Here is a 12,760-nt window from a genome sequence, read left to right as displayed (position 1 = left end):
TAGCAAATTCATCATTTGCTCTTGGTTATGCCAATGCCCTTCACCCAAAGCCCAGCAGGACTGCACATGTATTTTAAGCAAAGTGGGTTTTTATTTGTTGCAGAGAGAGAACACATGCCCAAGGACCCACAGGCTATTTTAGTAAGAGTGTGTTAGAATGAATCTATTACAGGATTTAGACTTTGTTTGGGTAATTGGGGAAAGCTATAAAGATTTGATGCTGCCAGAAAGTAGGGACAATTCTGTTTTGCGGGTGGCACGGTGACTTTTGCCTGTGCTTAGCAAAACTTCATCATGTAGCTTTGTTTGTTCGTGTATCATGTTCTCAGAGTACTGCTGTCTGGGGTTGATATTCTGTGCGTTTATATCCAACAGGAAACAAAATGACCTGGTTGTGAGCGTCAGAGCAGCTTGTAATTATATTGATGTCAAATCAGTTCCAGACATCAGAGGCTGCTTTCATTCTTTTTCAATGATGAGTAAAAATGGTATCATATAAAACTGGAAATAAAACTTAAGTCTTGTTCATTGTCCAAAATCCTAATCTTTGCTTTCCCAAAGGCTTTGGGGAATTTTTCTCTGGTGATGGTGCATAGGTTTGTTAACAAGATCTTTTGACCTAACTGAATAGTTTGCGTAGCCATGCAGTGTACATTATGGAAAAAAAGTGTTTTAAATTAATTAGTCAAGCCCACTACAAGTTTCAAAATATATCTACTTACATATTGATCCTGAATAAGTTTGCTACATGAGACCATCAGGCACCATGGCTGAGACATCTAGAACAATTTGGGAAAAGAACTTCATTTTTATGGGTTCCATTTTTGGGGTGGGCAAAACTGCAAAGCAGGAAATTGAGTTACTTGGATAAAAAATAATGCATTTACTAGTCAGTATGTCTCAGTCTGATGTCTTACATTGTTTTAAAATAAAGCGTTTCTGTGCAATGTTTTTACATTGTAAACAATGACTTGTTTCCATTTGCTTCTCTGAATGATTGTTCCCAAGTGTAAGTAGCAAAGTGCAAAGATTTTTATCTCACTGTCTGAGTTCCTGACATGAAGCTGATCAGTACACATCTACGGGACTTAAACAGCCTACTAGAACTTGACATGTCTTAGCTTAGCATTTATGTATGAACTTCTGGCCTTCTATCTTAAGAAAATTTTCTTTAAATTATACTGTAGTCCTGACTTTTATATGACAAGTGAGAATTCTAAATTCCTTTGGAAACAAGTAGAGTCTCTTTAAGGATTTATTTTGAGCATAAAAGAGTAAAATATCAGCTAAGTTAGCAATTTGAGTACATATCATAGGTTGTGTATTTGAATCTTTACTGTTGACAGAAATTCAGTGAGAATGCTATGTTATCTTATCTAACAATAAAGTCAGGTTTCCTTAAACAAATTACTTTAATAGGCCAATTCAATCTATAAAACTGTTAGCACTCTAAGAAATGAACAAACTAAAACCAGCCTATTTGTATTCTGAATTTGTAGGCTTTTAAAACACTTTGCAGATATTGACTGTGTCCAGCTAGGCATGTATTTTGGTCCATAAAGTAGAAATCCACATTTTAAAACCTAGTTTGTTGGTTGATCCTTGTTCAGACTTTCCCTGCTCCCCTCCTCCTTGGGTGTCATGGACAGATAAGTCATATAGAGTCTACGAAGCATGATTGTGTCTAATAGTTTTTTCCTTAATTAATTTTGTTATACTATAGACTTGATGTCTTTGAATACCAGGGTCCCATATGAACAATATTAAGACATTACATTCAGGTTAACTTGAAAAATTGCTCCATTTGGTGAAGTATGAGGTGTAATAAAATATGCCTTCTCATTCACATATTTAAAATTTATTTTATGTTTATTCAAGTCAAATAATTCTTTCCCCGTATATTTTTGTATTTTAATTTCAGGAACATTTGCAAGACAATCAGAAAAGCTATGAAGTTAACAATCTGCTCTGGCACTGTATTGCTGTCTGGACTTGTGTTCAGAAAAATAGTCCTCATTTGAATAACGTGCTTGAACATCTCACTTTTCATAAAACACAGCTTCAAAACAAATGCTGGTAAGAGGGAGTATATAAATCCAAAATAACTCATGGAGAAACCTTTGTGTTTAAATGTTAAATAACCTTTGTACTTAAATGTTAATCACACCTTAGTTGACTATGAAAAAAAATTTATAATCTGAGTTCCAAAGACAAGGGCAATTTATATATTTTGCATTAGTTCAGTTCATTAATAAGTTGTTCCTATTTTTTGGAGGGGGGCTAGATAACCATGCATGTATTACAATTTGTCTTTGTTTAATGAAATCTATTATTAATAATTCCCATACTTAGAACATTTTTTTATTTTCCAACTTGTTAAACAACAATGAAGTACAGTTTATTATTTTGGGGGGAAAAGATTGTTTTGTTATGCCTTACTTGTACAACAAAAGTGAATCTTGACTGATAAGTGTTAGTTTCCTCCTGTACAAATGTGAATTTAAGAAGGGACAAGAAGTCTTAAATTACTACAAAACAAGGCATGGGTTATTTGAGGATGATCAGAATTCCTTTTCCAATGCTAACAATAATAATAATCTGCTATTCCATAGCAAGTTACAAATTCAATTGTCGTATTTTTTTCTTTAAATTACTTCCAGTTTTGAAGCCTCTGGCAGCCCACTCTGTACCAGTGGTCTCTGTATATGTAAATTATGAGAATTAAGAGCCTCCTGTATGAGCCAAAGCTGTTTTCTCAGTTTCATTTGGAAGTTTTGGGGAACCTAGATCAAGTAGATTTCTGGAGGATGGCTTAGAGTTTGTTTAATTTCCTAGAAATAGCCTAGTTTAGAAGAGAGTTCATAAAGAACTTATTCCATCTCATAGTGTGATGAGAACAACCTACTCAGTATTGCAGTTAACAAAAATCATGATTCTTTTATATTTCATTTATTTTTAACTTTATTGTTGACACTATTACAGATGTCCTCATACACTCTCCCTCTTTGCCTACCTCGACCCAGCCCCTGCCCCCGCCCCCTTCCCTCTGGCCATCACCACACTGTTGTCTGTGTCTGTGTGTCATGCATATATATTCTTTGGCTAATCCCTTCACCTTCTTTTATCTAGTATCTCCCTTCCTAGTGAGGGTAGTATCTTTAAATAGGAAAATCAAAATGCAAATAGAATATATGTGTGGAGAGTGGCTACAGCGTTTGGACAGATTCAAGCCTCAGACTAATGAGAGGGCATGGTCCTCTCGTGGCAAAGCCACGTACAGGTCCCAGCTTTGAGGGCAAAGCCCTCGCAGCACAATTATAGCCAAAGGCTATGGTGGTAAGCTTGACCTTATGGTCCGAACCTGTGGTCCCAGGTGGCTGAGTGATGTAGGCTGATAGAGTTCTCAGGTGCATGTAATTAAGTAGATTTGAAACTCGAGAGAACATTGTAAACATCTTGACCACTCCCTTGCTTTGCCTCCTGGGATCTGACTATAAAATAAAAACTCGGCTTGGAGGCTGTGGCACTGTCTCTCCATCTAAGAACAGTGTCCTTCCTGGCCCCAACTGTCTTATCTTGTCTGTCTTCTTTAATCCTTCACCCCCCCACCCCGCCCCCGCCTCAGGTTCACCACTGATCATGCTGGACATGGTTCAATATGTTATATCAATGATATAGAATATAATTTTAATAAATATGTATTAATATAGAGCTGCTAAATTTAAGAAAAGTTAGAGAGTTTTATTGGTGCAAATTAGGTTGATTCTTTCAGACCAATCTTTTTATAGAAAACAAATTGGCCGAAACCGGTTTGGCTCAGTGGATAGAGCGTCGGCCTGCGGACTGAGGGGTCCCGGGTTCGATTCCGGTCAAGGGCATGTGCCTGGGTTACGGGCACATCCCCAGTAGGAGATGTGCAGGAGGCAGCTGATCGATGTTTCTAGCTCTCTGTCTCTCTCTCTTCCTCTCTGTAAAAAATCAATAAAATATATTTTTTTAAAAAAAGAAAACAAATTGTAGGGGAATCAAACACAATTTATTTTCAAAGGACAAACAACTAGCACTACTTTAGCTCTTGGAAGACTCTAACTTGGTTTTAAAAACAAGTTATATTTTAACATAAAAAAGTAAATATTGTATGACTTTGCCAAATTTATTTTCAAAGTATTCTAATCATTACCATGTAAACAGGTTCAAATAAGTGCTGAAATACTAAAAGTGGCTGATTAAGAATATCTGATTAAGGAATTGTTAAGTCAAGGAATTGTTCCTTTAACCAGTTTTCAGTTTTATTATATTGCATCAACATTGATCTAATTTACTTTGTTAATGATTTGTCTTTAAGGCAGTTCTTTTTTTTATACTTAGTATTTTATAGATTTGGGTGTGTTGAATTTAATACAAAACTTTTTACTTTACAAATGAAGAAACTGAGACTAAGTTTATTAGGCTTAGCTGGAGCCAGATTTTAAGGGTCCCAGTGTAGCACTCTTCTTAGTCCATCATCCCACTGTCATTCTGGTTGCATTATTAAGGAGAGAACTGCTCTGGGGCACCTTGTCGCTGAAACCTGACTTCTTTTTTCTGGGAGGGCGTTGTGGAAATCAATTGAGGGAGGGCATGGAAATATTTAGACAATGCTGAATAAACAGAGGGGTAAATTGAAAGATGGCAAAACAGAGTGACTGTTTATAATAGAAAGGACAAGATACTTGTTTTAAAAAGCACTGACAGTTTTGATCCTATTTCGTATATTTACTGTTTTTTTAAGAAAATGATTTGATCTTTTCTTAAAAAACAGATGACTCTTGAAACAAAAATAACCCACTGACAGTAGGAGATTAATGTCTTTTTAAATGAACAGTTTGACTAACTTTTCCATTAGTTAAATATTCTGTTAGTTATACTAACATTAAAATATTAAAAATAACTTTTATTCTTACAAAGTATTTATGTTATTTATGTAATAGCCTAAACTGCTTTTAATAAGTAAAGTGATCAACCGAAGGACTTGTATGCATGCATATAAGCATAACCAATGGACACAAGTCACTGGGGGGCATGGGGGGCTAGGGGAAGGCCAAGGGGAGAAAAAAAAAGAGACATATATAATACTCTTTGTAATACCTTAAGCAATGAAACAATTTAAAAAAAGTAATTATTCTAGATAAAACAAAACAAACTGTGATGTAATTATCAAAATCAAATCAGAAATGCCTTTACATGGTCTCACATACTCCTAAGATTGGGAACATGTGACAATGGAGAAAATGAACTATGTATGCTTAGAATGAAATAGAAATGTTGGGGCATCAGACCTTGATAGTAAATTAAGACTTTGTCAGGATTTGCTGGACCAGATAGCCTTAGAATTGTGACATGTGGCAGAAGATATCTTTGGTTTAGTACCTGAAGTTCAAGGCCAAGTGAGTATTAACAGGAGCAATTTTATTTTACATGTAAAATACTATGTAAACTAAGTACCATAGCGATGAATAAATGTCCAGAGATTAAAAATGCAGAGGGAGACCATTCAACTGATCGATTAGAAGAAATGTTATTAATATTGCCAAAAATTGCTGGTGTCCATACAGGTGAGTGGTTCTCCTCTGCCCATGTCTGCCCTCAGTGGGTATCCCATCATGCATGTGCCTGCCAGACTTCTCTTAACCCCTTTTATAAAGATCACACAACTCAAACGGAAAGAAATGGAAGCATGTGGTTTCAGCTAAGCCTGAATCCATGAAATGACTCAAAGGAGGATTCAGAATTAGAGCAACCTCCGCTCTATGGGGGTTGGGCGGGGGACGGGCGGGGGACGGGTGGTGGGGGGGGTTGGGAACAAGGAAAGGAAGTGCACTGAAGACAATAAATTATATTATAAACCGGGGTGAAGAAGTAGAGAAAAGGAGAATCTGTGAGCCCCTCCCAGCTGCCATGCACCAACCTTTACCTTGGAAGTTTAACAGCCCTGAACTGCAGATAAGCAGCTTGCTGTAAAGCAGATTTCCATTTAATATGGTTACACTTTATATGACGCTTCATCCTCTCAATGCTCCACCTTGTGGTTTGGCCTTTTATAAACTGCCCTATTTGCTCTGGTGAGATAGCTTAAGCCAGTACAAAGGGCTTTCTAATCCAACATGAAAATAATGAATTGTGTTTATAATTGAATTATTAGCCAATGAAGATTGCTGAGAAGTGCAGCATGGCATTTCAGTAGAGCAGTATAAAATAAAATTATATCTCCAAAAGCAAAATAGCTGATTTAATGCGCCCCATGCATGTATTCCAAAATAAGCTTGACAATTTAAAATTATATTGACATAGTGAGTGTTTTTCAGATGTACAGTATTTGTGTTTGCATCGACATGAATCGATCAAAGAATCAACTGCTTTGCATGGGCAAGAAGCTTTTTATTTCTGGCTAGATAACTGATATCCACATTGTCTTTATGATCCTCAGTGATTATTATGTTTATGTGACAGTCTAACAGCATTCAAACAAAGTTTTCATTAATAATGTTTCTCATTATTCATGAGGTGAGATGCCAATGTAGGTCCACTTTTCTAATTTATTTCCTGGATTTCTTATTGATCCTTTGATCCTCTGAGCTAAATATAAACATTTAGTCTCTATCTAGGGTAAATATATCAATTATGCTTTGCTGCATTATAGTGCAGTGAAAAAAATTCAACCTTAGATCAGAAGACCTGAGTTTTAGTCCTGTTTTTTGCTGCCTAATTTTGAATGTTACATAACCCCTCTGAACAGTCTGTTTAGCAGTTAAATAGAAATAATAGTCACCCCAAAGGGCTTTGGGGGTATTTAAATATGCTAAGTAATATGAAAATACTTTTGATACACTCATTATCCATAATATTTCATTTCCTGCTAGTTCATATCTGAATTAATTTTTTTTCCAGATAGAGTCCTGCCTAAAGAATTTCCATCTCAGTACCTGACACATGTCTTCTGCTCAAGTTAACCAAATTAGACAGCTTAGCCACTACATTTCAGAACTGTCCCCTGCTCTCTACTGCCACTGTCACATTCTTGGTTTCGGCCATTATTGTCTCATGACTCTTGTAGCTTATTAATTGATTTCTTTGCCTTAATTTTTCTTCTCCATAATCTGTCAGACTCTGCTGCCAGGGCTGCAACATAAATGTGATTATACCATTCTCCTACTTAAAATTATTTAATAAGAACTATTTTTCCTGGCACAGGGGTTGCAGCCCAAATTAGGGTCTCATAACTTGACACAATTTTAACAAAAGAACAAGAGTTCCTGCCGCTGTAATTAATTACTACCAACACAGTTAGAGAAGTGCCTGGTAGAGCTGAATGGAAGAAAACAATCAGTGGCCTACCTATGCCTTCTCTGACGAGACAGAAGTCATTGCCTATATTCTCCACATTCTTCTCTGGAGCTTCAAAAATGAAATTCTGTAAGCAGGAGAAAGAATCCTTTTAGCAGACATGCTAAAGCCCGGCTTTTCATATAGTCCATCTCTTCTGGGTATCAAAAATCAAGCACTGGCACAATAAATACAGTCTTTAAACTAGTTTTCCTAAATGTTCACAATCAAGAATGAAATGCTGACTGCCCTCTTCTCCATGTTCAATGAAGACTGAGACTAATCTATAGATATAAAGAGCCAGGGTCCATAACATCCACAACGACCTAAGGTTCCACTGAACACCCGAAGTCAGTGCTGGGTTGCCATGGCGCAGCAACCCAGCACTGACTGCTGAGGGGGCTGCGGATCAGACCCAGAGAGAGGGCTGCAGAGACAGAGGCAGGGTCTGATCCGCAGCCTCCATGGCAGCTGTTGATCAGCAGTTGCCTCTCTCTCTCTGGGCTTTGCCAGCAGCCACGCCTCTGTTTCTCTCCGGGCTTCCACCACTGCTGATCAGCCCTGCCTCTTTGATCAGGCCCAGAGATAGGCCTGGAGATGCTGACTGGCATAGAAGCCGACCAATAGAACCAAATCTGGGTGAAGTGCCAGTAGCCAATGGCTGCCTAGCAGGCAGAGCTTTTGATGCTGACTGGCATAGAAACTGACCAATCAGAACCTAATCTGGGTGAACTAGGAAGGCAGAACCTAAGGTGTGGGCTGAGGAGGGGTTTTAAGGGCAAGAGCTGTTTGGTGTAAGGTGTAAGAAAGCAGTTCAATTTTTTAATGACCAGTTTGGCAGTATAGTGCATATGGCTGGCTATCAGTCCAGATACAGGGGTTATGTATTTTTGTCTGCCAAGAGCATCTCCTCCTGCTGAAAAAGGCTTTTCCCCCCATTTAAGCAATCCTATCCTGTATAATCTATCTATACTACTAAAAGGGTAATATGCTAATTAGACTGAGTTGACCGGCCATCTTCTGAATGTCCAACTTCCTTCCGGACAAAGTCATGGTGGTGGGGGCCAAGGCAGAGGCAGTTCGGGGCAATCAGGCCGGCAGGGGAGGGCAGTTGGAGGTGAGATCAGGCTGGCAGGGGAGGTTCAGTTAGGAGTGATGAGGCAGGCAGAGGCAGTTAGGGGCGATCAGGCAGGCAGGCAGGTGAGTGGTTAGGAGCCAGCAGCCCCAGATTGTGAGAGGGTTGTCCGATTGGAGAGGGTGTAGGCTGGACTGAGGGAACTCCCTCTCCCCTGTGTGTGAATTTCGTGTACTGGGCCACTAGTCCTATATAATAAAACCCTAATATGCAAATCGACCAAACGGCAGAACAACCAGTCGCAATGATGCACATCGACCACCAGGGGGTAGACACTTAACGCAGGAGCTGTCCCCTGGTGTCAGTGCGCTCCCGTAGGGGGAGCGCTGCTCAGCCAGAAGCTGGCTAGCACAGCAGCGGTGATGGGAGCCTTGCCCACTTCTGCAGCAGCGCTAAGAATGTCTGATTGATGGCTTAGGCTTAGGCATACTCCCCTTGAGAGGGCACAGTCCAGGCTGAGGGACCCCGCCTCCGAGTGCACACATTTTGTGTACCAGGCCTCTAGTTTATTTATATCAGCCCTCCCCTTTCTGGCCTCTTAATCTAAATTTGAGTTTCTCTTTCTTTTTTTAAAAATATATTTCTTATTGACTTCAGAGGGGAAAGGAAAGGGAGAGAGAAATAGCAACATCAATGATGAGAGAGAATCATTGATTGGCTGCCTCCTGGGGATTGAGCCCCCAACCCCAGCATATGCACTGACTGGGGATCAAACTGTGACTTCCTGGTTCATAGGTCGATGCTCAACCATTGAGCCATGCCAGCCAGGCTAAACCTGAGTTTCTGATAAAATTATGATTAAATCATTATTTAAAATGTCTATCTCCTCCTTATAGAATGATTTATTTATGATTTATGTATTAAATTTATTTTTGGATCATATTTATAAAATTATGTTGATTTATTATAATGTATCTAGTTTTTCTATCATTGTCAGCTATTTAACAATATTTTCAATTCCTAAGTACTATTCATTTTCAATTCTTAAGTACTATTCATTTCTAGGTTGGCTAAAATGTAACTCTTTCCTGCAGATTTTTATCATAAACAGTATGAACCAATATATTTTTTTTAATTATAATTTATTGGTAGATGAATATTATATTTGTGAAGCAATACTAGTCTTTATTGAAAGTAATGTATCTTGTAATCCAAGGTATTCCTCTCTTCTGGCCAAATACTTTTTTTTTCATTAAAAACTTTATTGTACATTAAAGTCTGTGTTTTGTTAATAACATTTTTAGGATGGATTCTGCACTGGCTTTGTTGGTCCTTGGGGAGGCTGCCAAATTAAACATGGCCTGCTTGAAAACTTTAATGGACATAATGAGAGATTTTCTTTTAACCATTATGTCTGTTCAGAATCAGGTAACAGTATATTTATTAATTTTAGTGTGCAAAAAAGACAAATAGAAACAAAAAAAATTTGGTACTGTTTAAATTGTATACCATATTATGGATTATAATGAGCATAACTTTGAAATAATAATTTTAATTAAATATAGAACTAAATTCTTATTTACCATATATCCCTATGGATTGATAGATATAGATGTAGATCGAAATAGAGCTATAGAAATAGATATGTCTTGACACAGACACACACACATACATGAGAGGGACTTTAAATTTTATTAACAAACTTGAAATCATATGGTTATATATGATTTAGTTTAAAAATATTTAAAATATATCTAAAACATTTTTTGTTGTAGTTAATCCTCACCTTAGGATATTTCCCATTGATTTTTAGGGAGAGTGGAAGAGAGAGGGAAAGACAGAGAGAAACATCAATGTGAGAGGAACACATTGATTGGTTGCCTCCTGTGAGCCCTGACCAGGGAGGAGCCTGCAACCAAGGTACGTGCACTTGACATGAATCAAACCTGGGACCCTTTGGTCCACAGGCCGATCCTCTATCCACTGAGCAAAACCAGCTAGGACTCTAAAACATTTTTATTGTTGTTAGGTTTTATTAAAATTTACATTTTAGTGGAGATGTGATCATTTAATCATTTATTGTTAAGCGTTGAGTTTGTTTATAATTAATCACAATTAATTACAAATGATGTTAAACAGATTCTCATATATAAAATCTTTATTTTCATTTATGACTATTTCTTAAGAATAGCTTAATAAATTATACTTTCACATTCTTAGGGTAGATGTCCAAATTTCTTTCCAGAAAATATGTTTCTTCCTTTCCTATGAAAAATGTGTAAAAGTGCCATGGTTGTGCTTTTTTTTTCTGATATGACTCACTTAATTTCCTTTCTGAGCAAGGTCAGATTAATGTATCTTAAATTATCTTAAGATTTGATAAGCACACACTCCAGAGAATCTTGTCTATTCAGGACTAAAATTTAGAATTGAGCTTTACATAAAAATATTCTTTTAAAATATGATACGGATAATAGTATCTCATTGGATTTATATTCCATTGATTACTAATGAAGTTGAAACATTCTGCATATACTAGTTAGCTGCTTGTATTTTATATTCTTTGAATTAAATTTTATGCATTCTATCCATGTAAAATCTGCCTCTTAATAAGTACATTTAGAAATATTAGATTATATTCTTTTAACAACTCTATAAAATTTGAAGATATTTCTTATAAATACAGTATATTGTTCTTGTTATAACAGAATATGTTTGGATTATCTAACAGCTATTTCCTTATTTTAGGAAGAAAATGGCTCTGTTGATTTTTCCTGGGCCTGGATTATTGTCTCCATCTATATAACAATTCTTACAGAAATTTGTTTGTATGCAGCCATTTCTAATTTGAGAAAAACTGCTTTTATTGGTTTCTGTGACTGTAAAAGTTCAAAAAAATATATTTTACCATTGGACAAACCAGAAGAACAGCCAGAACTTAGGGAAACAAGTTTTTTAGGCCTTTTGGACTATTTCTCTTCAAAAATCTCAGATAATTGTAAGTAAATTATTTTTGGATTTGATAAGAAATGTTTTGAAAATGTCTTCCTTTCACAAAATGTTAACATTTTAAAGTTGGAAATAATTTTAAATTCAGTAGGGCTTTCTATAAATTTAGGAATACTTTATAAAATGGAAATTTTTGATCAATAATTTAAAAACAACTGAAATATAGAGTCAGTTGATTTATGATTCAAATTATATTCCTTGAAAACAAAAGTTGATCTGGGCAAACTTATGAAATAAGTTTGTTTTTTTCTTTTTCACATAAGGACTTCTCATCTATCTTCTCTAGGCATCGACTGTTTCTCTTGTTCTTTTCCCACCCAGAAAATTTCTCTTCAATATATAACATAATTTAGTACATTCTTCACATATGTGATCTCATACTCTATCAAAATATACCAGTTTGGTATCTCAAGACTAAAGTTTGTTTTGCTACTGTTGTTTATGGGGGCTATAAAAATAAAAAACTTTTATTTTTAAAATGGTACTATAGGGACAATACACATTCAAAAGTGTCCTTTTAGGTTGACTAAAACTTTTCTTTATGAATATGGTTGTAGTATGTGTTATTATGGCCTGTTATGTATATGACTCTCACTTCCATTAAATTATGAGATAATTAAGACTGTAGAATCATGTCTGAATTATATTTATATTTAACGCAGCATATAGTATAGTATTTGGCATATAGTAGATGATCAATTAGTCACAGTGGATTTATTATGTAATTAAACAAATTACTAAATTTAAAATATAATTGCAAGATTTTTGCTTCTCTACACTATCATAATATTCTAGGCCCAAAGACCTTGCATCATCTATCCCCTATGCTGGGTACAGTTTCCCCCATTTCCTTGGATGGTTAACTAGTTTTCATCAGATCTTAGCTTGAATATCATCTTCTCATGGTGGTCTTTCTCTCTATGTCAATAGTAGTTTTCTTCTCCTAGTCATTGTTGGTCACATTACCATCTTCTATTATTTTTTTAAAAACTCATTATGAACTGATATTGTTCTGTTTACTTTCTTAACTAGATATTGTGTCCTGAAAGCAATAACATTGTCTTTTTCTTTTTAAAAAATATATTTTTTTATTGATTTCAGAGAGGAAGGGAGGAGGAGAGAGAGATAGAAACATCAATGATGAAAGATATCGATTGGCTGCCTCCTGCACACTCCTACTGGGGATCAAGCCAGCAACCTGGACATGTGCCCTGACCAGGAATTGAATGGGACAGGCAAGGTGAAAATCTTTCACATGTGTTCAATCACTAGAACCACAATGGCTGGGAAACTTTTTTTTTTTTTTGTATATAG

At 36.3% G+C, this 12,760-nt stretch overlaps 1 protein-coding gene across 4 annotated transcripts in view; it reads left to right on the top strand.

Moving 5' to 3' along the window:
* TMEM232 (transmembrane protein 232) overlaps positions 1–12,760 on the top strand; it is a 171,610-nt gene that overhangs the window by 53,887 nt on the left and 104,963 nt on the right. For all 4 annotated transcript variants that reach the window (XM_070412434.1, XM_070412431.1, XM_070412432.1 and 1 more), the window contains 3 exons: positions 1,922–2,076; positions 9,742–9,865; positions 11,186–11,435. In XM_070412434.1, the coding sequence (XP_070268535.1) occupies positions 1,922–2,076; positions 9,742–9,865; positions 11,186–11,435 (529 nt within the window). The remainder of the gene's footprint in view (positions 1–1,921; positions 2,077–9,741; positions 9,866–11,185; positions 11,436–12,760) is intronic.

The sequence above is a fragment of the Myotis yumanensis genome, unplaced genomic scaffold, assembly GCF_028538775.1.
Source record: "Myotis yumanensis isolate MYYU_CA2020_CCGP unplaced genomic scaffold, mMyoYum1.0.hap1 SCAF_4, whole genome shotgun sequence".
NCBI classification, from domain to species: Eukaryota; Metazoa; Chordata; class Mammalia; order Chiroptera; family Vespertilionidae; genus Myotis; species Myotis yumanensis.
The sequence above is the reverse complement of the archived record's forward strand: the minus strand, read 5'-3'. Positions and strand labels throughout refer to the sequence as shown.